This window comes from Alexandromys fortis, unplaced genomic scaffold, assembly GCF_014885135.2.
Source record: "Alexandromys fortis isolate MF-2015 unplaced genomic scaffold, M_Fortis_MF-2015_v1.1 scaffold_256, whole genome shotgun sequence".
NCBI lineage: Eukaryota > Metazoa > Chordata > Mammalia > Rodentia > Cricetidae > Alexandromys > Alexandromys fortis.
In genome coordinates, this window is record NW_026068135.1 from 40,927 (window position 1) to 52,470 (window position 11,544).

Below are 11,544 nucleotides of genomic sequence, written 5' to 3' on the forward strand. Positions count from 1 at the left end.
TATATATATATCTTTTGAGTATAGGCCGCCGCGTTTTAAAAAAGGCGGGAAGTCGGGGAGGGGGCGCGGTAGTGCGGGGTAGCTAAATGGAGGGGGAGGAGGTGGTAGTGAGAGGAAGGGAAGCTGCCAGGGTAGCACTGTGGAGTGCTTTATTCTGAAATGGACCAAGTCCAGTAACAAGGGACCTGTGGTCAGGACTAATTGGTGTGATGGTCCTCGGCTTTGAGGTGGGAATTTACTGAGAACAAGGGAGCCAGCCATTGGTGGCGAGGGAAGTTTCTAAAGGGACCCGAAACAGCCCAAAGGGCACGGGCAAGAGCAGGGTAAATTTGATTCTGAGCTGGCTATTTTTCAACCTCGCTGAAACTCCTCACCTTGAATGACAGAAACTGGGACTTTTTTCCTGTTTTGTTGAGTCAGCTGCCTTGGACTGCACTCCACAGAGACGTGCCTCCCTGTCCTCACAGCGTGGAGAAGGAAATCCCCTCTGTCTCAAAGGAAGGGCCCGCCCCCCTCGCCCCCCCCAGCCCCGCGATTGGCTGACGGAAGCCCCGCCTCTCTGGCGACCCTGTGGCATGGGATGTGTAGTTTCTCAATCTCATAGACTATTGTACGTTTAATACTAGTTGTGATTTTAGTCCCTTGCCTCTTTCAACTCCACCTTAATGGGAAGCTTGCCTTCTGAAATTCTCCTTCCAGAAGTCACCCTCCCCGAGCTAACTGTCTTTAACCTAGATCTAGTGGTTTAAACATGGAGATAGGAAATTTGCACAATTTGTTTTTCATAAGTCTGTAATTATCCCGTTTGTCATAACTCCTGTCTCTTTAAAGATTTCACATCAGATGTTATATTTGAAAATATTCATGAGTAGTGTCCTCCTTCAAATACTCATAAAAGTAGAGGTGTATTTTCAGAGTGTTGGGAGAAAAGCTGAAGATCAGGAAGAGGGCTTAGAAAGCGATGTAATTTTAAGAGAAAAAATATATTCCTTCTCTTTATTATACAGACTCAAGTTTTCAAGGAATTTGACTAGTACAGAAATAAGATTAAGCTACTTGAGTTTGTAAACAGTCTGTCTATACAGTACATATAGATATTCATATTCTTACCAGTTTCCCCCTTTATTAGTCAAACCTCTTACTATGTTCATATTCTTTTTATTCCAACAGTGGATCCTATCTGGTATTTTGGGCACAAAATCTGTTTTTAAATCACCTGGGATACAATTTTGTATTAGTGTGTGTATATTTCTTTTTGTCTCTTAAAATTCTGGTTTGTTTGTTTTGTTGGTTTGATTGTTTGAGAGAGAGAGAGAGAGAGAGAGAGAGAGAGAGAGGAGTTGGGTGGTTGAGCAGATGGGGAAGATCTGGGAGGAGGTGGAGGAAGGGACACCATGATCAGAATATATTGTATGAAAAATATTTTAGTAAAAAAGAATATGGAAAAGGACGATGGAATTTTCTATTTGAAATTACAAAATGCCTCCATTTTAAGAATACTAAGCCGAGGAAATAGCTATATTTTGCATTTCATTTTTTGAATGTAGCTACAGAATTGCTACCTCATCAACAGATCTATCCCACCACTTTCAAATTCACTGCATAAACTTCTGCAGCTAAAGGAATGATTTAAAAATACAGGAATGTCAACAAAAATAAAGTTCAAAAAAGGTAGTTAAGAAAAAATAATGTATACAACCCCAAAAGCTTTACTCTGGGAAGAGTAGAATAGTACACCCCCTAGATAAATTTAGATCAATAGTCTCTCCTCATGCCAACATTTAATAACTTAGGAATCTTGAGAATATTTTAAATTTATTTTGTATTTTATGCATTTGTGAGTGCTTGATATATGTATGTGCATCACCCCCACCCTCTCTCTGTGTGTCTGTGTGTGTGTGTGGTGCTGGTAGAGGTCAGAAGAAGGCATAAGATGCCCTGGAACTGGAGTTAGAGAAAGTTGTGTGATGTGGGATTCCTGTCTGTGTGCTATGAATATGTTTTATTATCATTGGTTAATGAAGAAGCTGCTTTGGCCTATGGCAGGGCAGAATATAGCTAGGTCAGAAAACTAAACTGAATGCAGGGAGAAAGAAGGCAGAGTCAGGCCGATGCCATGTAGCTGCTCAAGAAGCAAGATGTGAGGTTACAAACCATGAGCTTTGTGGTAAAATATAAAATATTAGAAATGGGTTAATTTAAGATATAAGAACTAGCTAGGAATATGCCTGAGCAGTTGGCCAAACAGTGTTATAATTAACATAGTTTATATGTGATTATTTGAGTCTGGGTGACTGCAAAATGAAAGCACAGTTTTCATTTACAGTTGTAAGCTACCTTGTGGTTCTTAAATTTTGAAATAGGTCTTCTGGAAAAAACAGGCAGTTCTCTTAACTGCTGATGCATCTCTTCAGCCCTGAACCTTGAGAACCTTGAGAAACCATTAAGACCATGTGGTAGTTTATTTTTTTTTCTTTTGTGTGTGTGAGAGACACAGGGATGTGATATCCAGGGATGTGTGCAAACCAGGCAAACATACTGTCACTGAATAACTTCCCTAGCATTTTGTTTTAAAATATTTATTTTTAGATAGTGTCTGGTTAAGTTGCCCAGGTTGATAGTGAACTCATTTTGTTCACCTAGAACTTGTATTTCCTTAGCTTTATCTTCATTACATTTTAAATTACAGGGCATCAAATACAGCTCATGAGTTGAAAAATATCTGCTAATATAACAGTGGTAGAGATTGGGGATTAGGAGGATTATTTTGTTTGCTTGCTTGTTTGCTTTTGAAAAAGGGTCTCACTGTGTATCTTTAGATGGCCTAGAACTTACTATATAGACCAGGCTGGCCTTGAACTCATAGAAATCCACCTGCTTCTTCCTCTAGAGTGTTAGAATTAAAGATGTGTGGTACTTAAGATTGGCTACAGTCTGGCTGCCAATCATAAAAACTGGCTACAGGGCAATTGCTTAGGGCCTTAGCTGGGATCATCCTTGTGGATTCTTGCTAACACCATAATGGTTACCTCAAGATATCTCTTTCCTTACTCTCATCTCTGTCCTTTCTCCATCTCGACTATCCCATGCCCTTAAGTTCTCCTTGTCTACTTCTTGTACTGGCTTTTTGGGAACCTATTCTCTTTGGTTGGATACCTTGCTCCGCCTAGATATAGTAGGGAGGGCCCTGGACTTTCCCCAAATTAATGTGCCTTACTCTCTCTGAGGAGTGGATGGGGGTTGAGGTTGGGGGGGTATGTGGAGGGAATGAGAGAAGGAGAGGGAGTGGTAACTTGGATTGTGTTGGAGGAGGTCCACTTGCAAATCTGTTGGAGAAGGGCCGCTTGTTTCCTGGCTGCACAACTAGCTTAAACCCAAAATAATCACACAAAAACTGTATTAATTAAATCACTGTTTGACCCATTAGTTCTAGCTTATTAGCTAACTCTTACATTAATTTAACCAATTTCTATCAATCTGTATATCACCACATGGCTGTGGCTTACCAGGTGAAGTTCACAGTGTCTGTCTCCAGTGGCTCCATGGCTTCACCCTGACTCTGTCCTTCTTTCTCCCAGCATTCAGTTCTGCCTTCCCTGCCTACCTAAGTTTTGCCCTGCTAAATGTCCAAAGCAGTTTCTTTATTCATTAATGGTAATCACAGCACACAGAGGGAAATCCCATATCCGGATTGGTATGTAGAATGAAAAAAGATTGTTTTATTTCTTAAAAATAATAAAATATTAAAAAGATGCATGGCACTATACTTGACAATTATATTTGATGTAACACAAATTCTTTTTGGTCTTAATAAATAAAAACTCAGAGTCAGATGTTAGGGGGTGAAAGCTGAGAGATCATATAAGCAGTGCATCCAGTCACTAGACTTCTACCAAATCCTTAGACTGACTGTATTTTCAGACTGTTTCAGACTGCTGCCTTGGACTGCATTAAGCTCCTGTCTCCTCCCATCTTATATTCATCTCTCCACCAAGCCATATCACTCTTGTTTCCATCTCCCTAGTGCTGGGATTAAAGGCATGTGACTCCCAAGTACTGGGATTAAATGTGTGAGCCACTGTTTCCTGGCTCTGTTTCTCTTTGAGGCTGGATCAATCTAGTGTAACTCAGGGTGGCTTTGAATTCACAGAGATCTTCCTGCCTCTGTCTCCTGAGTGCTGGTATTAAAGGTGAGTGTCACCACTGCCTGGCCTCTATGACTAACTAGTGGCTTAGCTCTATACTCTGATCTTCAGGCAAACTTTATTTGCTAGATTACAAACAAAATGTTACTACATTTAGATTAATGAAGATACAAATTTTTATGGTAGACTACATTACAACCCTCGTGAGAAAAGACCAGAAATATTGTGTCCCAGTCTACACACTATAGGGATGAAGCAAGAAAGAAAATATGTAAAGGGATGAGGGCCTGACAAGGTACCCAATTGACCAGATATTTGATCTTGGATATTCTGTCCTCCAGGATATAAAGTAGTAAATATTTTTTTGTTGTTAAAGCTACCTAGTCTATGCTATTCTGTTATTAAAATCCAACTAAATCAAACCAATTTTTTATAATAATTGAATGTGTCATGTATAAAACACCTGTCAAGGTAACTGATAAATATTTGGTACTTAATGAATGGCAAGTATAGTAATTTTGTACTGATAATACCACCATCTTCTGAGTTACATGAGAGAAAATGAAATACTCTCATATAACAACAAAAATTTTGCTTTAGAAAGTAAAATTAGGTTCTTCCCTAGGTAACACATGCTGTGTAATTTGAATATTGGGCTTATTCTCCACCTAGCTATACTTCAAATCTCCAAGAGTTTTGTTAAGCATCAAATATTTCAGTGCCTTTCAACTATCTTTCCATTTGCACTTTTTTTCATTCATTTCAATCAACACAAAAATATTCCCTTAGTTTTACCAAAATACATTTAAGATACTCTATCAAGTAAACACACTCAGTACAGTTCTGGGCAAGCCATGTTAACATAACGGTGTCTACATGTCTCACCTTGGCAGGATATTACCATTACCCTTCAGCAATTATCTGGCAATACACCAAGAATGCCTATTTGAGCATTGTATTCTAGTATATAGTGGAACCAAAATATTTCTTATTCTTGTCTATTATAATTTTCCTTTTATTTTAATTTATTCTTCTTTTATATAATACATTCTGAACCCAGCATTCCTTCCCTCCACTCACCCCAGTCACCTCCATCTCCCTTCTTCACCTGAACATGGTATAACAAGATGCAATAAGATGAGGCACAAACGTGCCTATCATGGCAGGACAAGTCACCCCGGTAGAAGGAAGACGTTCCCATGAGCAGACAAAAGACTCAACCTCACTCCCTTTATTAGAATTCCCACAAAACGCCAGGTTAAACAATCACAATATATATGCAGAGGGTCTCACTCAGACCCATGCAGGCTCTATGATTACTATTTCAGCCTCGGAGCCTCGATGAGCCCTACTTTGTTAATTCTCTGGACTGTGTTCTCTTGGTGTCCTTGACCCCTCTGGCTCCTACAATCCTTCCTTCACCTCTTCTGCAGGTTTTCCCAAGATGCATCTAATGTCTGGCTCTGGGTCTCTGCATCTTCCTCATTAGCTGCTGGAGGAAGATTCTCTGATTACAGTTGGGCTAGGCACCAATCTACGAGTACAGCAGAATGTCATTAGGAATCATTCATTTCATTGCCTTTTTTTTTTTTTTGGTCAGTTGTCTTTTTTTCTACGCTAGGTTTCTGAGCCATCGAAGAATTTCCCACTGCACTAGGTTTTCACATTGAGCCCTACATGTCCCCAATTCTAGTTGTCCCTTCCCAACCCCTCCTGATGTCTCCTATTCCTATCCCCACCCACCCCAGGGCAACCCACAAAATCTATTCTATTTCCCCTTCCCAGAAAGATCTATATGCCCCCCAAGAGCCCTCTTTCTTTTTTTATCCTTTCTGAGCAAGACAACCCAGACCCAAAAAGAGAAACATGGTATGTACTCACTTATAACTAAATATTAGCTGTTAAGTAAAGGATAATCATGCTACAATCCACAGGCCCTTTGGAATTTTCATTGTATTCCCTCTCTGCAATGTTCATGGTGCTCAGTATACCAAGCCATTAGGATAATCACACATACAGCGGGACCAGAATGCTCTTATTGGAAGATTTTGGGCACGGAAGAAAAAAATGATGTATACATGAATAGAGACTGACCTATGAACAAAGAGCAAGAAGATGCCACTTAGGTTGATGACAAACTCCCCGCAGGAAATCAAATCTGCTGACATATTAATATTGGACTTCTGGCTTCCAGAATTGTGGAAAAATAAATTTATCCTATTTAAGCCAATGTGGTACTCTCATAGTATCTTATACAAGTTAATAGATTTTCCTGCATACACATTCTTTCTGGATTGTCTCTAACCACAATAATCTTAATAATCATATGTTATAATGACTCATTTCCTCTGTATGTGGATTATGGAGGAATTTCCATAATAGAATTATGTGATACTTAAGCACACAACATTAGATACTATATAGATATGATTAATTAATCACCCACATGTTTATTATAGTCATAGGAGAGTCTTATATAAGTTGAAACAGAGGGCCACTTGTGTTTGCTCACACATGATAAATAACAAGGTCTCTAGAAGTCAGGTTATGCTAAACAAGGAAAAAACATCCTATCCTATGCAATTCCAGTACATGCTTTGATCACTTGAGGTCCTGCTGGCTCCATCAAATGTCAAGGCAGTGTATAACATTAAAGCTTAATTTTACAATCTTTATAATTTTCCATTAAGAAATCTTTCTTCAATATTCTGATATATCATATGGAGGCCTATATACTGTTCATCAGTCTCATAGGCTCATATAACCAATAATGCAGCTTAATTTAAAATTATATCACATTATATTGAGTTGAAGTTTTCAAAATCCAAAGTGCCTTGCCTCAGGAACTTTATGCTCACTTTTATCTATTCTCCTTATTTTGCTGTAATTCCCATTGGACATGGTAATATTTTCCTCATAAGATTTTAATTCCTTGCTTCTGAGATTCTATGGATGAAGTTCGATCTTTTCCTGAGCATCACCACTACTAGAAGAGAACTTCGCAAAGACCAGACACTCAGTTGATATATAAGAACATGAGAGATAACAAGGAGAACTAACTTCTTAATATCAATGTCCTTCTCCCTGTACACTGTGCTCACTTAGTCTTCATTCAAGAGAATCTTTGCTGGCCCAGGCTTTCTTCTTCACATTATTAAAATGTCCTTTTGACTTATAAAACCACAAAATATTATTCATATTAAATTTTAGAGGTCTCAGGAGGTAGCTCAGGTGGTAAGGATACTTGCTGTGTATGCATAAGAACCTGGGATTTTGTGTCCATGTACAAATTTACACATGGTCACATATGGGCCAATTCCCCCAGTTGTATAAAGGCAGATACAGGAGAATCCATAATGCTTTCTGGCCATTGTCTTAGCTCCAGATTCAGTGAGAGACTCTGTATCAAAGTAATAATCTGTAAAATAATGAAGTGGGCTACCCTGTACCCTCCTCTGGATTCATCTTATGTGCATAGGCACATAGTCACACATACTCATGGGCTTATTCCACATACACACACACACACACACACACACACACACACACACCATACACATACCGTCAACCCCTTTTCAACCCCTTCTTCATATTTTTGTCTTGCTCTTTGTAGCTTACATATTATCTCATCCTCTTCCTTATATGTACTTGCTGTCAGGCTATCAATTTTTCTGAGTGACTAGTAGATAATTTTGTGGATCATCTCTAGTACCATTAAGGGAAATTATTTAGAGCAGATGGTTAATTAATGTTCATGTAAAAACAAAGTATTAAAAAGAGTGAAAGGTTTGAATTATTACAATTAATTTCTCATGCAATTGGAGTAATCTTAATTCCAAATTTATTCAAATTAAACAATAAGTAAAGGATAAAATGTACATCAAACTATGATATAAACATTTTAACACACCTTTATTGATACAAAAGTTTTATAAAAATCACTTTTCCAAACATATCCTACCTTATGTTTTTAAAATTATTTATGCTGTACTAAGTTTTTTAAAATCATTAAACTTATCTAAAACTTGACAAATAGCAATAAACATGTCCGATAAAATGTTAAGAAGCATAGACTGTGAGACAATTAATTTTGGTTAATAGAACATTTGCAATATAACAAAGAATAAAATATCTGTAACTTTCTCATCTATAGCAGGACAATAAGATACAAACTTCATTACTTTTAGCTTATAATACTAGCTTATAATATTTTACTACATAGAAGGCTGACAATTCTTCAACAGACTGGAAGACTCTCAAACCCAGCTAGATGTGGGAGGAGCTGTGGGCCTCTCACCTGAGATGGGTTCTGGACTTGACAACACTGCCAGGCAGAATTCTGACTCTCCTTGCTGCTCTATTAACTTCATCAATCAGAGCCTCCGCAAACAGATAAGGAAAGGAAGCAGGAATAGTATCATGCATCTTAGCTACAACCCACAGGACTTGCATCTTGGTGACTTCACGACAGGCTCTGGGACCCCACCTGAACTCAAAGCATGGGGGGTTACTGCCAATAATTTTGCTGTATGAGAGGTAATTTTCCTGTACCAGATCTTTTGTTATGAACTTCCTAGGTTCCTCAAATATTGGATGATTCTGCCCAGGAAATACCCCCACTATTTTCAGGTATTCCCACACATCTTCCTCAGTGGCACTATTGCCAGTTGCGAAGATCATAGCCAGGAGGGTCATCAGGAGCCCTGTCTTGGGCAACCCAATTCTACTACTTAGTCTTCCCTCAGTGGAGAGACCCAACTTGCCCACAAGCATAAAGGACTGAGGACTGGAATCAACTTCCTTCAACTCCAGACCAAAGACAATATCCAGGTGCACAACGATTCTTCTCATGATCTCAGGGAAGTGTTCTTTGTGCTTCTTGTTAATCGCCATCAACATATCTCCCCGTGTAAAGGACTCTTTGACCTTAAACTTCTGTAATATAAACTGCATCAATAAACGTCCCTTCCTGAGAAGAGCATCTCTGCGTGTAGATTCAAAGGTAGAGACTATAATGGAGTTGAATGAACGTCTCTCAGCACTTAAAACTAAAGAGTCAACATTTGTATCAGAAGTCTCACCACCTACAGCACCTGTCAACACTTCCGAATCATCAGAAACAGAAGCTACATCCCCTTGAGTGTCCTGGGGAATGTTGGTATCAGGGGAGCTGGGAAGATTCCCTTGATCAATAGAAGATGTTGCCTCCTCCTCTGCAGTGGGCTCAGGATCAGGCAGACTTTGACTCTTCTCCTGTATGTTTTGACGTTTAGCACGAGAGCGGCCCTTACTCTTGTGGCCCCTAGGCATAATGACTTGGTTCAAGCACAGCAGGGTAAGGATGCAGGCAGGAGGACTGGCAAAGCATAAATCTGAAGGGGCAAAATGACACTGTGTGAGCACCATGCCTTCACTATATTAGAGAGTACCTTTCCTTTAACAAGGTCCCCGCTATGCTGCTTTCCAAAACAAGTTTCTGAGAACTCACCGTGCTCCTATTATCCCAGTCAATCTGTGTCCTGAGAAATCTGTGGAGGAAATAAATTCTGGTTAGATGACTGCATGATGACAAGGTTTGAGACATCCTGGGGTAAGAGTATGGGCTAACATTGATCCTCATTTGCTAAAAGGTTTTTGGTGCAGTCTGAATACCTACACATACATCCCTTTGCTGTTCTGTTAACACTGCAGTGCTTCCTAGTATCATACAGAAGAAAATTTAAGAAGACATATCACCCCTACCACTCATTCAGGAGCAAATACAGATTACTAGTGTGGGCAAAGAGGGAGATATTTGTGGATCCCTGCTGTTATCAGGAATGTAGTTGCCACTGTGAGCAATAGCCTCGCTATGAGCCTACACCATCCCATAGTGACAGACTCTCCTCAGAATAAATATTTCATTTCCCTCTTTTCCCAATGACAAATATCAAGGGCAACTCAATTGAACATGAACAGTCCACCATAGAGGTGCACAGTTCTGCATGCCACCCTGCCCAACCCAGATTTAAATACCCCTTAATTTTCATGACTTTATTGTAATTAGGCTACAGCGTTCTCTTCTCTGGATTCTTCAGTTTTCCAGGTAGAATTTTATTCCTGAGAAGAGCAAGGGAAATCAATTGCCACTGAGCCTAACTGCCTGCTATGTCTGAGGATTCTGAAGACCAGAGCAGAGGCAGGGCCTTTGTGGCCTCCTTTTCAGGTGGATTATAGTTTGGAGGATTTACAGTGGATTTCACTTTGCCACATTTTTAATTCTGATTATCCTTTAAGGCATCTGGCACCAGTTAACAACACATGGGACAGGAGGCCATACTTCTCAGACCAAGCAAGGCCTTACTGCCTCAGGAAGGGAAGGAAGTCAAGGTCTCACAATTCCACCCTTACCCCTTTAATGTGCATCTATATGGTCCCATGAATAGAACCCCAAAGTTGAAAATATGCTAGCCCTCTCTCTTGTTCCAGGGAAGAGAATTGCCAGACAACTCAAGGAAATTGTTTTATTTTGCCTGGGTAGGGTTGTACCCCTCTTGAGATGAGCCAATGTGTCCCAGACAAAAGATCTCCCTTCCTTTAAAATTATTTCTTTGAACATTTCAGATAGTATTGTTTGATCATATTTTACCTGCTCTCCCAGCTCCTCCCAAATGAATCCCTTCTTCCCTATTGACACAACTCCATGTCCTCTCCTTTTAACCCACCCATCAAACTCAGTTTCACTGCTCTTGTATTCTTGGATGTATGGACTTCCATTGGAGCATGGAAGACTTGCCAGGGCCAACCCTCTTAAAGAAGATAGATTCTCTCTCTCTCCCAGTAGCTATCAATTATCAAAAGTGCCCCCGCTAAGGGTGAGAATTCATCTTTACCTTCTGTCTTCTTGCTAGAATTTGGTCTGGCTCAAACTTGCATAGTGCTTGTTCATGCTTTCATAATCTCCATGAGTTTATATTCCAGCTCCTATAAGGAGTGAGATGGAGCAGTTTTGATTATGGATAGTGCTCTTTGTAGGTCTAGTTTATCTTGTGGTTAGGATGCTGAATCATCCCAGCATTGGGTCTCTTTACCTTATTCCTGTGTGAGCCTCTTTTCAGGATGTGCGAGACGGCAGTTTTCAGAAGGCGTTAAAGAGGGTTCACATATTTCTCCTTTTATACACCTACTCACCTGACAACACTTAGGATGCTTGATTCAGCTGAACGGAGCCCACACCAGTAATACTGAAGGTATAATGCTGAAGTTAGGGTCTTCGATTTCCAGGATTATAGTAGACCTGTTTTTTGGAACAGAAACCATGGAGCTTTGTCAGTCCTGTTTTGATCCTGAAGGTGAGAGTTTCCTAATATCTCACAATAATAATTGACTAATCATTTGCTCAAAGCCTTTTCCATCTTCT

The 11,544-nt window shown here is 39.7% G+C and overlaps 1 protein-coding gene across 1 annotated transcript; it reads right to left on the bottom strand.

The window, feature by feature from the left end:
* Nucleotides 1–8,438: 8,438 nt before the first annotated feature.
* On the bottom strand, nt 8,439–9,487 carry LOC126491063 (melanoma-associated antigen B4-like). Its single transcript, XM_050126449.1, has one exon. It carries the CDS (start codon nt 9,453–9,455, stop codon nt 8,439–8,441), a length of 1,017 nt encoding a protein of 338 aa, XP_049982406.1. The 5' UTR covers nt 9,456–9,487.
* Nucleotides 9,488–11,544: the final 2,057 nt, after the last annotated feature.

Excerpts from the sequence above, each read along its gene's own strand:
- LOC126491063 (XM_050126449.1), bottom strand. The coding sequence starts at position 9,455 with ATGCCTAGGGGCCACAAGAGTAAGGGCCGCTCTCGTGCTAAACGTCAA.